Source organism: Podarcis cretensis (genome assembly GCF_951804945.1).
Source record: "Podarcis cretensis genome assembly, chromosome: 12".
NCBI lineage: Eukaryota > Metazoa > Chordata > Lepidosauria > Squamata > Lacertidae > Podarcis > Podarcis cretensis.
The window spans coordinates 29,079,098-29,101,541 of record NC_137181.1 but is presented as its reverse complement, the minus strand read 5'-3'; the positions used below and the strand labels follow the sequence as shown (position 1 = coordinate 29,101,541).

General features: G+C 44.9%; 1 protein-coding gene across 9 annotated transcripts in view; it reads right to left on the bottom strand.

Annotated features, from left to right (window-relative positions):
- The window catches only part of DYNC1I1 (dynein cytoplasmic 1 intermediate chain 1), a 240,409-nt gene that overhangs the window by 182,859 nt on the left and 35,106 nt on the right, over positions 1-22,444 (bottom strand). For 7 of the 9 annotated variants that reach the window (XM_079948171.1, XM_079948163.1, XM_079948167.1 and 4 more), the window contains exon 2: positions 262-378. In XM_079948171.1, the coding sequence (XP_079804297.1) occupies positions 262-369 (108 nt within the window). In that variant the 5' untranslated portion in view covers positions 370-378. Of the gene's footprint in view, positions 1-261; positions 379-12,890; positions 13,011-13,308; positions 13,592-22,444 lie in introns of those variants that run through there. The other 2 variants (XM_079948164.1, XM_079948165.1) reach the window with 2 other exon arrangements.

Below are 22,444 nucleotides of genomic sequence, written 5' to 3'. Positions count from 1 at the left end.
GAGATGTCTTCCTACACAAAGTGAGCGGAAAGGACAGGATTCTTTAAATAATAATAATAAGTCAATAGCTAATTTGGGAACACCATAAGCAGCATAACTTATATATATACTTATGTCAGTGCTTTTCTTCTAGGGAAAAAAGTGCCAGTACTGCGTACTCTTGGGTACCCCCAGGAAAAAAAGCAGTGACTTATGTCCAGAGGACAGTAGAGAACATACATCCAAATAAATAAACAAACAAAAATGGGAAGGGAGCCTCACCTCTTTTTTCTTCCTTTCTTCTTCCTTCCGTTTTTTCTCCTCTCTTATCTGAGCCAAACGCTGCTTTTTGCGTTCAAGCTCCGCTTTTAAATCGCTCTTGTCAGACATGGTGATTCCCTGTTACAAAACAAAAGTAGCAAATTTAGATTTTGGCAATGAGGTGGATTGAGGTCTCTTTTCTGTCTTTGACTGGCATCTGGGGGGGGGGGGAGTTCTGATGCAACTGTAAGCATAACTTGGTAATTCCCTAGTGACGGCTGGAGATCAGTAAAAGAATGAACAAAATGGTAAGTACGTTAAGGTAGACAACATGAAAAGGTCCCTGCCTCATTTTGTTTTGTTTTTGGACCTATCTTTTGTTGCTTTTGCACAGTTTTTAAACTACTATCATGGTATAATTGTGAATCACATTGAGTTGCATATAGAAGGTAATTGATAGGTTAATGAATAACAGCAGCAACACCTGAAATTTGAAAGATCAACTGAATGATTTTTCACCAGACCACCTTCTGAGCTGCTTGTTTTGCCCTGATTAAGGCCATGAAAAGCTAAGGGTATGTTCAAATAACTGCTTACTCAGCATCCAGAGCACTTGCCCTGCTACTTCTTGAAGCTGCACTCACATGATGTCAGCCGCAATCCATATCAATCCCGAAGTTTCTTGGCAAATTCTGCTGTTCGATGCATTTTTCTCAAACCGGCTTCACTCCAATTAGAAAACCGGATGTAGAGTGAGTGGTAATGTGAACACTCCCTAACAGCCATCACTCAGGCCCAGATGAGCACACAAGGGCAGACGACAGTTTGATGAGTTCTGGGAGTTCTGGGAGCCAGGGTTATGGGGCAGAAAAACCAAAAGGACTGTGGGTGTTGGGTGGTGATTCCTGCCCCTCTCTGATGTGAACAACTCCGTGCAAATGTTTCAAGCCACTATTGTGAATATGCTCTTTAAATTCTCTTTCCACAGCCCAACAAGGTTCTCTCACCCAGAACCAAAAAAACAAACCACTGAATTCTGATTCCTATTAACCATTGTTAACTAATAGAAGCCAGTTTGGGGGCATACATGGCTCCTTACATCAAAGGGCCTTCTCTCCTGGGAGCAACTCCTGCACCTTAATTGTGGTCAAATCCTCATCAGCATTAATTTAAGCAAAACTTTTGGTTCTGAATAACTAGCCTTTCCCCTCCTCAGCCTAAGATCTGAAACCCACCCCAATCTGTGGTTTGGGGTATACCGTGGTTAGCCTAAATCACCATTAACATCACACAGATGATTAACTACTTTATTGGTTAAAAGGGAAGAAGGGAAATTGGATTCAGGGTACGGAAGGTTGAAGAGAGGGAACAGTAAAATCAATGTGAGAACTGTTACAGAGGGTCAGGTAATGGCATCATTATGGGTACAAAAGCACTGCTGAGCGAAGATTGCCCTCAGAAGCATTGAAGAAACTCAGGGCTACAACCAATTATACTCTCTTTTTGGTTTTGCATTATGCCTCACTGCTCAATTACACTAGCAGAGCTCTGACTCAATCAATGCTAATGGCACATCCATGTTGCTAAGGGCCCTTTCTGTAATGGGTGCAAAAAGGGATTTTAAAAGGGTGACAAGGCTACATTGACAGGAAATCCGATATGCCCTATGTAACTATGAAAAATGCTTTCTTCCTCGTCCTCATTTTCTCTTTAATTTTCAACATATTACAATCATCATACAAACAAAATATTCCACCCTGACCCAGAAGACGACATTTCTCCTAAGTTGCCCTATGTTTACGAGACATCACTTTCATATACCTCAACATTTCTCAGATGAAATAGAGACTTCTACATCAGGAAAAGAAAAAATATGTGAGGGAAGGGATTGTGTACAACACCTTCAGCAGATAAATGGAATAAAAAAAAATTAGCTGGAAGATAATAATAATGGAAACTGAGAACGATCAGGAAAAGTTCAACAGTAAATCCTATTGAACTCATTGGGTCTTAGTTCTGAGTAGAGTGTGAAAGGCTCAATTTACAATAAAGAAATAAACACTCCATGCGTTTCCTAAAAAGTGGTTGGCCGCTGAAGCATTCCAATTAAAGAATTTAAAGTGGATTGGTTACACTTCCCTTCAAAATTATAGCAAGAGCTTTGTATGCCAGCATCAACATTTCCTTCATTTTGTGCAGATATTTTATTTTCAGTATGAACAGGACTCCGTTTTTGCACCACTTGTTCTCCGAGACGTGGAGAGAAAGAAAAAGGAAAACTGGGACATTCCGGGATCAAATCAGAAACCAGGATGGCTTCTGTAATTCCAGGACTGTCCTTAGAGAATTGGACACTTGAAGAGTATGCAATTTCTTCCATGCACTAGATCTGCTGCTACACTTTTTAAACTGTGCTGGCAACTTTGCAGGAAGATATTTCCAAAGATACATCTACAGTTGGATTCTGTCACTTGCAGCGTTGACACAAGTGTCTCATAGCTTTAGGGGTAGGGTGCCTAGACCCATTTCCCAGTGACACCAGTGTGTGTGCGCGTGCGCGCACATGCATGTGAAAGCAGAGAGAAGGTGTAGTTCTTGACTGTCTGGACTGTGTTGTCGAACTATAACACCCCTTGCATGCCTGATGTAGATAGGTACAGGTAGGAACCTCTGACTTTTGCATGGCTGGACTATAGCCTACTGAACCTAAGAGTCACATCCACTGACCCATAAGATAGTCCACAAGGAATGCAACCCACAGGCTGACAAAGGATCCCCACCCTTGTTTTAGGCTGTGTACATTTAAAGACTCCCTGGAAAAGACCCTGATGTTGGGAAAGATTGAGGGCACAAGGAGAAGGGGACAACAGAGGACGAGATGGTTGGACAGTGTTCTCGAAGCTACCAGCATGAGTTTGACCAAACTGCGGGAGGCAGTGGAAGACAGGAGTGCCTGGCGTGCTCTGGTCCATGGGGTCATGAAGAGTCGGGAACGACTAAACAGCAACAACATTTAAAGCACATGGCTCCACCTCTCAAAGAATCTTGGAAACTGTAGTTTGTTAAGAGTGCTGAGAATTATAGCTTTGTGCAAGGTAAACTACGCTTCCCAGGATTCATTGTGGAAAGTAATGTGCTTTAAATGTGTGGTGAGCACTCAGCCTTTGTTACTCAATCGGCTGTGATTCTAAATGGCAGCATGAAGTTGCTGCTTGGAATGCAGTCTGTGGTTTTAGAGTATTTACACAGATCTACTATGTAGTATCAGCCAGACTCTGCACTTCCCTCCCTCCACCTCCTCATTAGTAATGTGATCTGCCTTCCTCCATAGACGGAGAATAGATGGGAAAGAATGGCACAGTTTTCCCACAGGCCGTCTCAGCACAAATGCACAGTGACATCACCCTTTTTGTCCTCCACACAATGCCATTCTGTCTCATCAGCACAACTGTTGATTCCTACAACTCAGAAGACAGTGAAAGCGTGACACACAGCATTTGTGGACATTTGCCAAATAGAAGAATAGGCCATTTCATCATAATTAAAACGCTGTAGTGTTTGTAAGGATTTCGGATCATTTGGTTCAAAAAGTTTGAAAATGTTAATAGTGTTTGTTTTTTTAATGAGCTCCCAGCAGAGCTAATGGGTTGTGCCCAATGGGTGTGCCGTCCATTCATGGAAGAGTCTTTGATCTGGTGGTGGCTTCTGTGAATGGAAGGGAAATGATTTTTGCCAAGCCCCTTTCGCCTATGCCACCTCCCATGTTGTTCCAGAGGAACCCCCATTATAGGAACTTGTGAAGACACTGGCTAGATCTGACCAAAGGCCAGTCTAATCCAGCATCCTGATCAATCAATCAATCATTTTATTTGTATGCTGCCTTTCCTAAGTTAAAACCATGCTCAGGATGGCAGACAACAAATATATGTTAACTACAAACATAACAAAAGTAGTCATAAGCAATAAACAAAACACCAAAAAGTACACAACCAAACTGAAAAATTTTCACATTAATCATAAGATACCAAATAAAGGTGCAAAAAATTAACAACAACCATTTTGCCCTCTGGCGAAAACCCCTAAGCAATATCTCAGCTCAAGATTCTGTTTGGCATCCTCAGCTTCTGCAGCTGGAGTCAGTCCGGGCCCCGCCCTCCCAGGCCAGGTTGGAAGAGACCTGCAAGGCAAGGAGCAGGTCTTCTAGGAATCACAGCCAAGATGGTCTCTCACTTCTTCAGCAGCCTCAGTTTTTCTCATGGTGGCCAATCTGATAAGAAGCCCTCAAGCAGGGCATGAGCGCAACAGCACTCTCTCCACTTGTGGATCCCGGAAACTGGTATTCAGAAGCATACTTGTTCCTTCTAGAGGAGAGTTGGGGGAGTGGGGAGGTGCAGGGAAAGGGGCAAAATAATTCTAGAAATATGGTAACCCTACTCCCTCACCCTTCCTCTGATGGCGCATCTAAGAGCCATCTGTGAAGGAAAAGATGCAATTCAATGGTTTATGGTTATGTTTCCTCAGGATGAAGTGGATTGGTGCTGTGATGTGTGACTTTCAGAAATGTTCCATGGTGAGCAGCAAGTGCTCATAGCTGGAAGGTCCCAAAACGTTTGAAATTGGGACTGGAAAATTATATTCTGTTGTCATTGCAACAAAAGAATAAATATGATACTCTTTTGCTGTAGAACAGTTTGCTGTCTATAGTTTTATACTGTGAAGTTTCTTAATTAAGAACAAATAAAAACCTCAGTTAAACCAATGCAATAAATGCCTGGAGTACTGTGTCCAGTTCTGGGTGCCACAGTTTAAGAAGGATATTGACAAGCTAGAACACATGCAGAGGAGGGTGACCAAGGTGATCAGGGGTCTGGAAGCCAAGCCTTATGAGGAACAGCTGAAGGAGCTGGGTATGTTTAGTCTGAAAAAGAGGAGACTGAGAGAAGCTGTGATAGCCATTTTCAAATACCTAAAGGTCTGCCACATGGATGATGAAGCAAGCTTGTGGTCTCTAGAGAGGATTTGAACCAATGGATTCAAGTTACAAGATGGGAGATTACGACTAAGCATCAGAAAGAACTTTCCAACAGTAAGAGCTGTACGATAGTAAAAGAGACTCCCTTAGGAGGTTGTAGATGACCACCTGTCATATATGATCTCGTTAAGATTCCTGGATTGCAGGGGATTGGACTGGACGACTCGCAGGATCACTTCCAACTCTACAATTCTATGATTCTATGAGTGCAGCCGTAGTGGGACCTGCAACAAAACGCTGCCCTGTGCCATATTCCTGTTCAGGGTTCCAGCCAGCTTGTCATGCCCTTTTCCAGTATACCCCATTCTATTCACCATCTCCATAGTCATCCATTAATCTCCTTGCCCCCAACCAAAAGTAAGCATGCCATGCCTCTGGACATATTCAGTCCTCAATAGGCCACTGCTGAGTGCACTCCCTTTGTTTGTTTTTCCTAAGGATGTTTTATATCTCTGCAGGGGATCGTTGTCCCCACCACCCAAAAATCCTGTTGTTACTTCCTTCTTCTGTTTGGGTTGTGCCATTTTGACCAGAAAAGGGATTCAGACTCAGAAAATGAGTTTGCTATTAGTGTATAAAGATTCCATAGATACCGTAATTCACAATTCAGAATGTTACCTCTCTTTCTTTACCTTGTTTAGACAATGCAAAAATTGCAGATGTTGCAGTTTAGAAAATCAATAACAGTTTCATAGTTGTCCCAGTTAACAGCTGACCTGGTAACCTCATTGATCCCTGCAGTGATGGCCTACATGTACAATGCAAGCCCACTATGGGGAAACTGAATGCATCGTCTGTCTGTTCAATGAAGGCTTTGTTAACAGACACAGAAAACATTCTAGGAAGGTGGAAGTTAGGAAGACCCATCCCCTTCTTGCATGTGCTTCTCAGATTATACTTTGTAAACATGTTTTTAAATGAATGCTATCTAAATAAAATCAGTTATAATGTTGGATAGGGGGGATGATGCGAAGGAGAGCACAAAGCTGACTAAAAAAGGTAAAGTACCCTTGACAGTTAAGTCCAGTCGCGGACAACTCTGGGGTTGCGACGCTCATCTCGCTTTACTGGCCAAGGGAGCCAATGTTTGTCCGCAGACAGTTTTTCCAGGTCATGTGGCCAGCAAGACTAAGCAGCTTCTGGTGAAATCAGAGCAGCACACAGAAACGCCATTTACCTTCACACCAGAGCAGTACCTATTTATCTACTTGCAGTTTGACGTGCTTTCGAACTGCTAGGTTGGCAGGAGCTGGGACTGAGCAACGGGAGCTTACCCCGTTGTGGGGATTCGAACCGCTAACCTTCTGATCGGCAAGCCCAAGGCTCAATGATTTAGACCACAGCGCCACCCGCATCCCATTAAGCTGACTAAGGTACCCCTGCCCATACGGGCCAGTCGTGTCCAACTCTAGGGTTGCGTGCTCATCTCACTCTAGAGGCCAGGGGCCAGTGCTGTCCGGAGACACTTCCGGGTCACGTGGCCAGCATGACGAAGCTGCTCTGGCGAGCCAGCACCAGCGCAGCACACGGAAACGCCATTTACCTTCCCCGCTATAAAGTGGTACCTATTTATCTACTTGCACTTAGGGGTGCTTTCGAACTGCTAGGTGGGCAGGAGCTGGGACCGAAAGACGGGAGCTCACCCCGCAACGGGGATTCGAACCGCCGACCATACCATCGGCAAGTCCTAGGCACTGAGGTTTTACCCACAGTGCCACCCGCGTCCCTTATTAAGCTGACTACTGGCGTTCTAATCCGCTCCTCTCCCCACCCCAAAAAATGACATGGAACCTTTGTCATACTGCTTTGAGTGGAATGTATTTCCATGTTTTTGGATCATGGGTGTTAAAACGAGGCTGTTGGCAACAAAGGTTTTAGAACAAACAGCAAATTGAATATGCTTGATGTTAGTGGAAACAGTAATGGGTACCAAGATAATTTGGGGGAAAGATTTGGGGGAAGAAGTAACTCCAAAGCAGCAGAAAGCCAGTGAGATCTGTGGTCAGCATACAATTGGAAGAACCCTGTGGAAATGTGGCACAGATGGAACTATGTACAGCTAAGTCTGTCTCCCCAAACTGTTGGAAAGGATGTGGGGGAAAGGAACTGATGTGCACTTTTGGGAGCAATGGCCACAAGCAGAGAGGTATTGGAATAGAGTTCTATGATAAATATCTAGAATTGTAGGTCAAATGATTAGGAAAACTCCCAGACTACTGTACTTTTTGTGTTTGAAGAAGACATTACAAAAGTAAGATCCAAAGAGCTTGTATGCTTTACAAGCTTGTATGCTTTACGTTGCCTGCAGTTACGCTTTTCTTAATCAAAAACATGGGAAAGTCCTGTAAAGTTGTACATAGTTTGTTATTGGTATAATAAGCATTAGAAACCAACAGTAACAAAGCAGCTGATTCATCAGTTATTTGTGATCACAGGGATAGTGAAACCAGAATTGTATTTCACTGTAGGGGATTCATTTTATTTCCTACACTACATAAAAAACTCAAGACCCTGCCCCTGGAAATACTCTTAGCAAGCAAGTTCATAAACAGACGTTATGAAGATTGGGTTTCATTTATAAGGCAGTACTTGTGGGGTCTTCATTATAATCTGCAGTTCTTGGCGTCAGCAATAAGGGGCTGGAAAAGTATATTCTATTCTCATTGTAACCAAAGGGGGGGGGGGAATGTTACTTTGCTGTGGAACAGTTTGCTGTTTATAGTTTTACACTGTGAAGTTTCTTACTTAAGAACGAAAAAACAAACTGCATGAGAGCAACAGCTGGACCCAGCACAAGGGAAAGTATAAATTATGACAAGCAACCAGTCCTGATTTAGGGACACACTGTATTTTAAGGTTTTGTAGCCTCCTCTGCCCAGGAACTGAAATGAACATACACAACGCAGTGTTGTGATGTCATCAAAATTTAACAATAGCCAAATTGAGATTAAATATTGTTCCATCACCCAAATTATACAGATCAATTAAAGTCCATAGTGTGTTCATCAAATCTTCTGCAGGTTAATCAAGATAGCCTTCCCTGTTTTCCAGCTACAGAGATGATCATATGGAAAGGTGTATTCTCATGTTTCAGGAAAATTAATTTTATGGTTTCAGAACTAAGCAACATATTATCTGAAAGATCTGAAGCAACATTACAAAGAAGTAGAAATGGAAATGTGCAGCATCATGGAACAAGAAAAATTGGCAGTTATGATCTGATGGCATGCTGGGATTCAGTATGAACACTGAAGATCTTTACAAAGCAAACCTTTTAAGTGCCTGTGTTCAATAGGGCGCATTCCAAAGCAAGTGTGCACAAGATTACAACCTAAATTTGCACAGTTCCAGGTAGCTTAGTTGATAATTTGGACCACACCATAGACTTATTAATTGCAGTCATGTTGAAGTCACTGCCATTATTGTCACTAGCAGGAACAATCTCTGGAGAACTTTAAATATTGTTCCAGCAACTATTATCTCAGACAAGCACATCAAGTGGAGTTAATGGTTTTCTGAAACTGATCTATCCCATTGATTTTATGATGTAAAATGTGCAAAAAAATATTGAGACCTCAGCATGCAATTCATAATGGGGAATTGTTACTGAGTAGGAGATTTCTGAAATGGAGACTTGCATAAAATGTTCCTCACATAAGATTTCCCATGCAGACAGCAGCTGAGTTAACAATTTATATAAATTTATAAATACATATTTTATATAAATTTAATAAATAGTAATGCTAATATGTCATGCTAAATCATGGTTTAGTGTAACAATTGTGTAGAGGAACAAGCTGCTGCAACCCTTCAACTTGTGTGTGACCCCCATTCCTATTCCTATTCCCATGTGTCCGGAGCAAGAATGCTCAGCCATGATTTGTCATGACAGCTGACCATTTGATCCACGATTATTAACCCTGTTGTGACGGATGCACTGTTCACCTGAAGAGCACCACTGTTTTAGTTTAATCAGATGTTCAAGAACACTTTCCATTTTCAAGTAACTTATGCAGCTTGAGACAGTCTAGTTTTTCTTAATTTTAATTGGGAAGAGGACAAAGAGGAACCAAATTAAGCAATTCCTCAGGCTAATTCGCATAATCACATTGTAATTTCTACTATCAAATGATGCCTTGGCTGCAGGGTTTTGTTGTGGGGGTGAACGATCTGAGACCCATGTATTTTGTGGCTGGCCTCACAACTCCTACTCAAAACTGAAATAATGGGGTTTTTTAAACAAAACTTTGCTTGTAGGGCAACTGAATGCAATGCAAGACACAATGCTGATGAGATCCAATCAGATCCACTCTCTATCTTAGTTTCCTAGATTCTCATATATATGCAAATTTTATGCAAACTGGTATGTAGACCAGTACCGCCCATTACTCCTGACCATTGGACATGCTGGCTGGGACTGATGAGAGTTGGAGTCTAACAACATATGTGGGGCACAGCTTCCTCAGCACTGCTTTTAGGCACCCAGCAATCAACCTGTCTTGGTCACGTCCACAGAATGGAAGATGGCAGGATCCTAAAGGACAAGGAGTTGGCTTCAGGCACCAGACCCACTGGCAGACCAACTCTTCTTATAAAGATGTCTGCAAACATAACGTGAAGGTTGACAACCCCATCATGCGGGAATCCTTTGCAGATGGCCACAGTGCCTAGAGACAGACAGGCAGGTCATGCATCCATAGCACTGACCAGAGGAATGACCGCTGGGAGGAGCGCAGAGAGGAGAAACACCGTGGCAGCATGCCCAGACGCCTTTATCTGCCCCAGCTGCAAGAAAAGATTTTTCCTACATCAGTCTCTACAGCCACAGCAGGTCCTGCAACTTTCCAATAATTTGACCCCACCGCAAAGGTGCACTCCTCCATTGTCTCCCAACACAGATGGGTGCGAACAACAGTAATCGATCTGCAAGATTGGCCCTAGCTAGTTCTGAAAGGACAGCTCTATAACCAAGAATACAGTTGCTGCCTCTATGTTTCAAAGAAGGCAATGGCAGTGCTCGCACATCACAACAAGCAAGGATTTCTGGCTCATTAGGTCTTAGCATGAGCAAGCACAATGCTTGTGCATTCGGCCCAATTTATCCTGCTTTGCTGCACTCCTGGCACATGTTTCATCAGGTCCTCAAGCATAAAAAGCTTTTAGTTGATCAAAATAAACCAGTGTTTATCACAGGAACCACATGCAACTGCATAACCCTCAAGCAGTTTTAAAGGTTAGATGGGAGTGTTGCTGTGTGCATGGCTTCTTTGCATTAATGTCACCTGATCCTCTGGTACCCCGAGCCCAGGTAAAGGCCACTGCTGCCTAAAACCAGCTCCAGAGAGTGGGTGCCAGAGCTCTACAGCTTTCCCTGGCCTGCTTTCACTCTTTGAGGATCAACAGCCAAATTTGCCCCAAATCCAGAGTCCTTCTATGTTTCCAGGAGGTCTATTAGAATAACACAAATGAGACCTATACCAAAACAACATAGAGTGCACCTGTTCAGGATTCCAGCCAGCCATGCCCTTGTCCAGGATACTCCATTCCATTCTCTCTCTCTCTCTCTCTCTCTCTCTCTCTCTCACACACACACACACACACACACACACACACTATCAGTCAGTCTTTTGCTATCATGGACCACTTTGTGGGTCAGCCTCTCCTCTTAGGGGTTACGAAGCAAGTCAGACCATTGATTCATCTAGCTCAGCATTGCGTACTCTGGCTGGCAGCAGCTTTCCAGGGTTTTCAACAAGGCTGTCTCTTAGTGCTACCTTGAAGATGCCAGGGATTGAACCTGGGACGTCTGCATGCAGAACAGATGCTCTTCCCCTGTGTTTTGTGTGTGTTTATTATGTACTTCCGCAAACCTTGGACTTCCACAAGCCTGGCAATATCCCTTTTGCAAGTAGATCATGCCATTTTGGCTACATAGTGATCCACCCTCAAGAGACTGAGTTTGCTACTTTTTCAAAGATAAAACTTCCAACCCATCCCTCAATTAAAGACTCCAGGATGGATTGCACTATACAGCTTGCAATGACCCTTGCACTGCATTTCCAAAGCGTCTGACACCCGGCTGGTTGTTGCCCATTTGGAAAACACTGTGCTTTGACACCTGTCAATCATTCGATGTCACTATGATGCCAGATGATTGACTGATGGATTGTCCCACCCACCTGTTAAAGTTGGCCCAAAGGGGAGGAGAGATAAAAATCTGCCTCCTGCCCAAAACCAATAAAGGTTTCTCATCCTTGCTATAAGCCATAAAACATACAACCCGTTTCAAAGGAGTAGCAGATTTCAAAATGCCAGGATTAAAACTGCATACTTCAACGTAACTATAGATCTATAGCTATGCAACTATAAGTATATGCAATATTGATCCTGACATGTAGTTGAGCAGTGCAGTGAGGCCAGTGAATGACTGCAAACGAAGGATAGTTGCATGACTTGAGGGGTAGGATTTTCAAGCCCATAATATTGGGGAGCTAGCCTGACCCTCTATTGCTGGACTCCTGTCCACCCCAGGCAGCATGGCCAATGGTCACGGGGTGATGGGAGTTATAGTTCAGCAACATCTGGATGATCACAGGTTCCCCCCCCCCGCCTTAACAGAAAAGAGAACTTTCCTGAATACAGTTTCTTCCCTCATGAGGTTACTGAGATTAATCAAGATGCACCTTATTCAATTCTTTCCACCAAATTAACTGCTACAGGCCATAAGTCCTGTTCTTTCCAGATATTTTTTTCTGGAAGGGGAGGCCACAGGATAACATTTAAATGCCTCAAATGGTCTCCATCACCCTAACTGTATCTTTTGAATCCAAGACCGGTGTCGTGTTGGCCTTGGGAGGAAATTCTACTTGGGCTTACTTCCAAGCAGACACACACAGCGTTGCTCTTTTCCAAGCTTAGAATGTATGATCCAAGAGACAGACGTCTGAATAGGATTCTAATGGTTAAATGAGGTTTTACGTTAGCTTGTTAAGTTGAAAGCTTTGGGCTTCTAAGAAGCTAAAAACATTATCCATGACCAAGGCTGTAATGCTATCCCTGGAAGAAAGATCCATTGGACTCAATGGGTTTTACACCTGATGAAAGGAATCAGAAGTAGATGTGTATAGACTTGCACTGGGAAACTTGCTAATGGAAAAAATGGCCTCTCACTCACAGATTCATCTTCTTTGGAATTTCATTTTCAAACTCAATATATATTGTTGTTGCATCCTGCCTACTTGGTGGGTCACCCATCTGACTTGTTTGAGAGTGTTTTCTCTCTCCCCCACCCTCCCACCCAGTGCCTATATTTTAATTTCCTGGTTGCTTTAACCCCTTCAGTGCCGAGCCAAACCAAGGCGTTCCCAAAATAGCAGCACTTCCATTTTCCTCTCTCAGCAGCACAGCAGGTATTTGGTTTTGGAAACGCACAAAAATATGGAGGCATTTTTTTCTTTATTTTTTTCTTTTTGCTGTGAAGCTGAGGCACTGCACATTTCAAAGCAGTGACAAATCCGATAAAATCCTCTTCTTCCCGCGGGGGGGGGAATTAGAATAGCCATCTTGTCCCGAGTCCCTCCCGCCAGTATAGGCTGCATCCCAGCAGAATAAGACCAACCTAAGGATGCCTCAGCCCTCCAATGACATATTATTTCTCTCCTGAATGGGGGCAGGCAGCAGCGCCTCCTGAAGACTTTGGGTGCGCCCCCGGGAATTAAAATCCACACGATTTTGCGATCTGCTCCTATCGGAAAAAATAAAAAATAAACCCCGCAATACTCTAATAAACTCCCGCCCACCAAGCCCTTGCCAGCTGATGCTCTTGGAACTAGACTGAAGCCCAGACCTGCCGACGGAGGGGAAGTCTCGGGTTGCACGGGAGAAGCCGAGAGGTCTTCTGCAGCCCGGAGGGAGGGAGGGGACGGGGGGGGCTGCAGCATCTCTCTCTCCCCCCCCCCCCCCCGTTGCTTGAAGGGCATGAGAGCGCCTGGCATCACCACCCACAGAGACCCGCGCGCACCCGCTCCGCATTTTACCTTGGCACGGCAATCCTAGCCTGGACGTGCAGCCTTCCCCCGAGGCAGGCGAGACGCTGGAGAGAGCGAGGCTGCGTCCCGGGCGGCTCCAGCTGCCCGGGAAGATGATGGTGACGGAGCTGCTGCTGCTGCTGCTGCTTCGCGGCGTGAGATCTGGCGGTGCTGTTGCTGTTGCTGCCGCCGCGGAGAGAAATGTGCTGCCTCACGCCGGCCTGGCTGGCTCCGCCCAGCAACCGCCGCCGCCGCCGCCGCTTCCCTCCAGCCTGGGCCCTGGCACTGACATCTCCCCGGCCCGCCCCCTGCCGCCCCCTCGCCGTCCCCGCACTCCGCCCTAGGCCAGCGGGGAAGCGGCAGCTCAGAGCATGTGCTTGGCGTGCAGAAGGGCCCAGATCTAACTCCTGGCATCGCAGAGAAGGCTGGGAATGCCCCCTGTATGAAGCCCTGGAGAGTTGCTGCCAGCCAGTGTAGGCAGCACTAAGGTCAGACTTAAAGGTAAAGGGACCCCTGACCATTAGGTCCAGTCGTGGCCGACTCTGGGGTTGCGGCGCTCATCTCGCTTTACTGGCCGAGGGAGCAAGCATACAGCTTCCAGGCCTTGTGGCCAGCAGGACTAAGCCGCTTCTGGCGAACCAGAGCAGCACACGGAAACGCCGTTTACCTTCCCGCCAGAGTGGTACCTATTTATCTACTTGCACTTTGACGTGCTTTCGAACTGCTAGGTTGGCAGGAGCAGGGACCGAGCAATGGGAGCTCACCCCGTCATGGGGATTCGAACCGCCAACCTTTTGATCGGCAAGCCCTAGGCTCTTTGGTTTAACCCACAGTGCCACCCGGGTCCCAAAGGTCAGACTTAGGTATACAGTAAAGCAGCTTCCTATGTTCCGTTTGGGCTTAAGGCTAGGGGAGCAGGGGTGCCAACTTGATTAAAAGATTTGTGGGCAGGTAAGCCCAGGTGCATGACATGGTCACACACACCATTTGAATGACAGTGTCCCTCAACTGGGGGGGCTTGCCCCCTCAAATATTTCATGGGTGGGGGAAGAGGGGAGATTGTTGGCAGCAGGCGCCTGCTGGGAACCAACACGCACAGAAGCAAGCACAAGAGTTTTGCGGCACCTTGTTAAAGAGCTACAGATTAATTATGAGGTAAATTGATTTCGTGGCATAAGAATCTGAGAAGGAGTGCGAAGTGTTATCGTCTGTTGTTGGCAAATAGTATTTACCAGCTGAGGAGAGAGTGTCATGCACTTGACAAAGTCTGATTTCTTCTCCACGGAAACAGATGCCATGGAAAAGTCTGATCTTCTTCAAGGTGCCACAGAACTCATCTTGTGTGTGTGTGTTTGCAGTTGCTGAACCGCACCAGCTCTGGCAAAGGCAATAGCATGAACTGCAGGGGTCAGCAAACTTTTTCACCAGGGGGCTGGTCCACTGTCCCTCAGACCTTGTGCGGGGCCAGACTATATTTTGAAAAAAGACGAACAAATTCCTATGCCCCACAAATAACCCAGAGATGCATTTTAAATAAAAGCACACATTCTACTCATGTAAAAACACGCTGATTCCCGGACTGTCCGCGGGCTGGATTGAGAAGGCCTTAGTTTGCATAAAGGGATCAGCTAAAGGCTTATCAAAACCTCCCAACGTGATCTCCGTGGCAAGATAACTAATTCTGAGTTAGCTACAATGCCCAGAATTCTTTGAGGAGGGAAATATGCTTCAACTGTGCTTTAAGTATATGAGCTCTGCATCTAGCACAGTACATTACAATTGCTACAACAGACCCTCCAAGACTTTCAGCAATTGCCCACCAAGCCCCTCAGCAAGAGGTCTAGAGCCTTCTTTAGCCATCTACTAACTCTCTTTCTCTCCACATAGTTCAACAAAATATGGAAGGCAGCCAGTTGAAGCTAACTGGCCTTACCATACAACCTCCATTTACAGTATTCCTGCTTCCCCGTGCCAATCCCGTTTGGTGGCGAGTGCTCCTTTATTTCCAGTTGGAGATTTACCACATTGCCCCTTGACTGACAGTGGCACTGCTGCCATTTATCAGGGTAGGGCAGGGCATTGGTGAGTTCAGGGCTGTGCCTGCATACTGGCAAAAGCCAATCTGGCCGGCCCTCCATTGGATGTGTTTGTGCAGCCCTAACCTCGCTGCTGCCCTGCCCTGCCTGGTAAGCACCAGTGTCAAGAGGGTGAGCACCCACTTCCGGGTTAGCGCGATCCGAGTAATGGCGGATTCCCTCCGAGCTCCGGAGGGAATCGGCTCCATTGCAAACGGGTCTCACCGCGACGGCGACGCGGGGACCCTTAGAAACCGCAGGCGCGGAAGCCTGCGGACCTGGTGACTCGGCGGGCACCTAAAGCGCCCCCCGACCCACGAAGAGCCTTTTTAAAGGCTGCGGAGAGGGTACGGGGAGTGGCGTGGTGCTGTGAGTAGACCGCTACTGCAGTGGAGCGAAGCCGCGAGCCATGGCCGGAGACCGCTGACTTTCTTCCCTGAAATTCGGACTTTAATTAATCCGTGAGTAGATTGGAATTTGGACTCTAAAAAGCTTATCCTTGAATTCGGCACGATCGGGGGATGTGCTAAAGGGAAGTCCGCACCCCCCTGCCTACAGAAAATTTAAAGCAAAGATCGGAGAACTAAGGTGGAGAGTTCTTTCCTTGGTGTTCTGTAAAAGATAAGATTTGCATGAATTTGACAGAAGAAGATGCGTGCTGGAGAGTAAGAGTGGTTTTTTAGAAGTTTTTGTTTGAACCCCCCCAGACCCGGGGGTGTCCTTTTATGTGAGCTGGAGAATAAGGAACGAGGAGTTTGACAGCTGTCAAAGGAGCTGTCAAACGGGCAGCGAAAGTTAAAAACTCTATTATTTAACACTTTTTGGACTTAATTTGTTACATTTGAACTAAAGTGGTTGGAAACAAAGTAGGGAAATAACAAAGTAAAGGACTATTGGAAAAGACTATTAAGTAACTAGAATCCCCCTAGGGGAAACATTGAAACATTGCAATGGCTGCAGATGGAAAACTACAGGCAGAGCTAGAAAGAATGTTTTTTCTTGTGGGAAAACTGGAGGAGCAGACTACGGTCATGAGTAAACAACTCATAACCTTGAACTCTAAAATAAATGACTCTGCTGAAGGTACAATGGATTTGACTGGGGAAAAATCTGCAGCTGAATCAGAAGAGATAGCTTCGGAACAGGGGGAGAGCGAGCAAGGGCTAGTACAGATGGAGACTACCAACCACAAGCCTACATTGTTAGAATACAAAGAAGAAGACCCTTGGATTACAAATCTGCGAAAGATGCGAAAGAGGAGGGAGGAAGCCCCTGGAACATCTGGAATACCTGATTTTAAAAGAAATAAGAAATACGACTGGGGCTTCCTATTTGAGTATGGACTGGTTGATCTTCTGCAGCAGCTGGTGTCAAGTACTTTGGATGGAAGAAATTCTGATGAGACTGAGCTGAAATTTCCCCGAAACCTGAGGACCAATGAGGAGGGTTACCAACAAGATCGGCAAAGAGAGACTGACAAGGACTTAAAGGCCTCAGATGTGAGGAACCCAGGCTAAAAACTGTTGTTATGGATGGGGGGACATTTGGAAGGGACAGAAACCGGGGTTGGGGGGGGTTTAAGGAGAACTTGTTTTTAAATCTTTATGACTTTTGTGTTTGATTATTATGACCTATTTTTAAGATTAAAGGGAAATTCGTGGAAGGAACTCGAGTCGACCTTAGAAAAGGCTTTAATGTTTTATAAGAAAATTGGATAAGTAAAATCTGGCCAAGTAAATGGTTTTTTTTAAAAAAAACATATATATATATATATAGTAATAACATGCAATGGATGAGAGATTTGAATTTGCTGAGTTAATGTAACTGAACTAGGATGTATGAAGGGGGGGTGGGGGGAGGTCAAGAACTGGGGTTAGGAAAGTAAGGTTATGAAATTTTATACGTGTTGTCTTTGTCTTTATGTGTGTATGTTTGTCTTTATAAAATGTGAAAATTTAATAAAAATATTTTAAAAAAAAGAGGGTGAGCACCCAGCACCATGCCAGCTGCTCCTGAATTATTCTCAAGGTGGCTTGCAACAGGCTGCAATGAGACCCCAAACCCAGGAAATTTCAAACACAAACGGCACAACCTTTCGTCCTCTGCCTGATGGAAAGGGCCAGAGTGGACTTTCCATCAGTTGCTCAGTGACAACTTCCAAAAACCAGCTGGTGGGCACCTGCAGAGGCGTCCCTTGCATTCCGCCACCTGAGGTGTCTGTCTCAGTCTGCCTCGTGGATGGGCCAGCTCTCCTGAAGCAACACTAGTATTAGAAGGCCGACTCACTTTACCACATGAGTCACTGCTGCTTTGCAGTCCCATTGTCACGGTCTGGTTCACGGGCGATCGAAGTCATGGCTGGGGATGTTAGGACCAGGGGCAAGATGGCAGGATGGGAGCAGGAACGGGAGTCCAGAAGCCAGGAGTCGGGAAGCCAATAGTCTGAGGGTCAGAGAGCTGGGAGTCACAAAGGCAGGGGTCCAAGGAGCAAGGAATCAAGGAACCAAACGCAGCAAGGCAGGGAATGTGTTGCTGTGGCAAAGAGCTGAAGGGAAATGCTGACCTTATATCCCTTCCCAGCTCTTGCCACCAGGTGCTGTTAGTTACCAATTGGCCTCACCTGTGAGGCTGTGCCTTGCCTTTTCAGAACAAACTTAGGAAGGCCCCAGGCCTGGTCACAGGGCCTGGCACCTGCATGCACACCTGACACCCATGGTGTCTAGCAGCTTGAGACAAGTGTTCTTTCTGGCAGGAAGAGGAGAAGCAAAGCTCCTTCTTGGCTAAGGGATGGGCCAGGCTGCTTCTCTCCCCCTTCCTATTCTGCTCCTTCAGGGAGGCAGGAGGTGCAGCCTCCCAGGACACCCTTGGTCCCCAGGCCAACAGTGGAGGCGGCTGGAATGTGCTTCCCTTCTGTTCTGCATTCCCAATGGCAATTCAGACACACACACACACACACACACACACACACACACGTAACCATTTGTGCTGTTGTTTTACAAACTCATTTTCAATGGCAGGTTGCCTTGCTCTGAATTGCAGCAGACAGATTTAGGCCACACTTTAAAAGGTAAATAATGTTACAAACATCAATAATGGAACAGGTGTGTCATTCAGTTGCCATGAGCCTGTTTTTTAAGAGGAAAATAACTTGACACAATCCTTTGTCAAGGATGTTTCCTTGATGGCAATTAGTCAGGAGTGACATGATTGTGATTAGTGATATTAATCTGCGATGCAAAACTGGTTGCAAAGTATTGTTGCCATGCTTGATATTCCAGCCCTAGGAAAAAAATTAATGTGGTAGATAACAGTAGAAGAGGAAAAGTGAACTCTCATTGAAACTGTGCAAAGATTTAAATAATAATAATTTCAAGGCTGAGAGAAATGGTAAGAGCAGTATCAACCCCTGTCAGATCTCTCTCTATAATTAAATATGTGACCTGCAATTAGATAAAAATCCACTACTGAGCATATGCTAGAAATCATTTTAGGGGATAATATCTGCCAAGTAGCACTTGTTTGGTTGCTTGGAAATTCCTGGTAAGATATGCTCCAAATGTTTCTACTTACCAGGGACATGCTCATAAATTTATGCACACCAAGTACTTAAGGCTTCATATTGTGAACAGCCCATCACTTCACAGACTGCAGAGGAGTACTTTGAACTAGAGTTGTGTGTTGGATTTGGACAAATCCTGAAAAATTGATGCAGGAGATTTGCTTCAAGGAGATTTGGGATTTCTACAAGGCAAAACAGGATCTAAACAAAGCAAATTTGAGTCCAAGCAGAGTATCTGTAGTGCTTCGTAGCAACTTGGCAATTGAGACATTAAAAAACAAACATGTATACAAATGTTTGTGAAAAGTGAAACAATGTCTCTAAGGTTAATACCAGGATGCGGGAGAAGGAGGGAGAGGGATCAGCCATCTTCCCATTTGTTGCCAGGACAGGGAAGCTGTGGACCTTCAGATATTTTTGAATTATAATTCCCATCATCCCTGACCATTGACCAGGTTCTATGCCATAGCCAGCGCTTTATTTGACCTCCTGGGTCATCTAAAAGGAAAGGCTGTGATGTAAATATTATATTGTCAAATTTTATTTTATTATTTATGCAAAGCCCTTCCAAGGCTGCATACAAACATAATTGAAACAATATCAAACCAAGTTTAAATTGCAGTGATAGCTCAGGGAATCTTTAACCAAAAATTATGAGTTGATTACAATTACAATTAACAATTTCTACCAGATACAGTGGTACCTCAGGTTACATACGCTTCAGGTTACATTCGCTTCAGGTTACAGACTTCACTAACCCAGAAATAATACCTTGGGTTAAGAACTTTGCTTCAGGATGAGAACAGAAATTGTGCTCCGGCGGCGTGGTGGCAGCAGGAGGCCCCATTAGCTAAAGTGGTGCTTCAGGTTAAGAACAGTTTCAGGTTAAGAATGGACCTCCAGAACGAATTAAGTACTTAACCCGAGGTACCACTGTATGTAGAAATCCACCATGTTGAGCATTCAAACACCAACACAGCCCTGATGTTGTGTTGTACACAACTTTAGACTCTAGCTGGTGTTCTCCCCATCCCTGAATTTGATGAATGCCTCCCAAAGGAGATCAATTTGTCAGTCACAGTATTGCAATTTTCCAGTTTCCTGCAATGAACCAAGTAGGACATAACACCTGACTACTTCCAACACAAGTGCAGTTCAGCAGGTTTGTTTCTCCACCCGAGACAGAGCAGTAGCAGTGTCACCCCACACTCTGCCACCCTGTGCCCTGCTGCACTGCCAGCAGCTACTTATCACAGATGCCACCGTGGCATACAGAAGTTGCTCCAAGTCTGACAAGACTTCCCCAAACCTGCCAGTAAAACCTCTTGAGGCTTTGGCAAAACCTTCCAGCATTTGCAGACTTAACAGATGTGGCTGCTGCACTTAAAATGAGAGAGAGAGATAAAGAAACTCATCAGGAAAGATCCCCACAGGCCCAGCAGGCAGCTGGCATCACTGTGAAATATACCCAGCAGGTGGAGTGTCTGGGCAAGAGGCTGCAGATGGCAGGGGCTGGTGCAGTGGCGGCAGCTGGCAGAAGCGGCTGGGCAGTTGCAGGGACTCAGGCAAGCAACATGGGGTGCATTTATTTGGCCATCTCTTCCAATTCACGGTCTGTGATAAGAGATTCTGTGTGCCTGATAACAGGGCCAGGCCTGAAGTTCAGTGTTCCCTCATACTTACAGTCTCTCTCTCTCTCTCTCACACACACACACACACACATATATCACTGAATGAGAATTTATGCTCGGAATGAAGTTGTCTTCTGCCTCATTGTGTGAATGAAATAATATGTGCATAAGCTGAAGGATGCAGGAGAAGAGACCAAAAATTAACACATCAGAGTTGAGTGAGAAGTTCAGTGCTTTTTCTCCCTGGCGGTACTCAACGGTACACAGTACTGGCACCTGTTTTTCCCTTTCCATACCTTGTTGATTTATCTGTGGAAAGCAAAATGTTTTGACGTGGGTGCTTTCACTGAGCTCTTCTGGGGCTGGAAACTACCGTATTTTTTGCACCATAACACTCACTTTTTTCCTCCTAGAAAGTAAGGGGAAATGTCTGTGCGTGTTATGGAGGAAATGCCTACGGGTGGCATGCCTACGGATTTTCCTCCTCTAAAAACTACGTGCGTGTTATGGTTGGGTGCGTATTATAGAGCGAAAAATACGGTATTTTGCAGAGCTGAGAGACACAGAGAAAGTGGCTGCAATTGTGCACAGAGGCCAGAGACAGCGGTGGCGAGCTGGTGCTGGGAAAGAAGCTGCACAGACTTCCTGGTTTGTACCACTTAAGGAACAGCCAGAGAGTTGAGGGGGGAGGAAATGAGTGAGACAGCCCGCCATATGCCCTTCATTTCTTTTTGGCCCCTTCCCTTTTTGCTCTGGGATGCCAGATGGGCTGCAGAGAGCTGCCCCATGCTTCCTTACAAGCTTCCCCACTCCAGCCCCCCTCAAAAAATACATTTGGGGTGCCTTATCCCCTAGGAGTCAGCGCCTACACCCACCGAGATTCATGGCTGAGCGGGGATTCGAACTCTGATCTCCCTGGTCCTTGTCTGATACTCTAACCACTATACATCACTGGCTCTGGAGCAGAATATAGTGATGAAAATGGAACCCTAAGCAGGGAGTGCTTCTCACCATTAAAACTTTTTTGCAGGCCCCACTTGGGATAATGTATTTTTAAAATGTATTTAAAACAATGTATCATTTAAAAAAATCAAATACAATTTAATTTTTTTGGAGAAAAAATGTTTGAATAATTCCAAAACAGGCTCCGTTTGAAGTATGGTCCAGTACCCTCTGAGGCAACCCACCTCCCTCTGAACTCCCACTTGGTAATGATAGTTTCGTGATATAATATATTCATGGCTTACAGCATTTTTCTTTACTCTCATGCCAGCTGCCTGTGCCACATTAGCTGCTGAACTCGCCCGCTTATTAGCATGGCACTTGCAAGGCTGAGATAAAAGTGTGTAGCAAAGAAATGTGACAGCTTAGTCATCTCAAAAGAGCGGTGAAGATAACATAATTCTCCTAGCTGCAGGGACTTTATATATTTTTCTCCAAACATGCTTTGAATTACTGGTTAATTTATGTATAATTGTGTCGCATGTACATAGCTGGTGACTTTTTTCTTTTTCAACCCTGAGGATTTTAATGTTACATTATTAGTGATTTTCTGAGGAAGATGCTGTTTATGAATACATAGTTATGAATTTTTTGTTCCATGTAAAAAAACTAATTCTATATGAACACACAGGGGGAACAAGTCATTAACAAATCTCTGAAACCAGACACTCCTGATGGCCAGACTATCAAACAACAACATCATTTTTTTCTATTTTCGTATCTCAATAAATCCAGGTTTAGCTGTGTATGTACATGAGTAATTTATTTATTAATTTAACTTGCCTATTACCTTATACCAGAGGTGGCTTAAACAAAAGCCAGAATAATTTAAAAACATGACAAATGGTCCGTATTGAGAGCATAATAACCAACAAAAC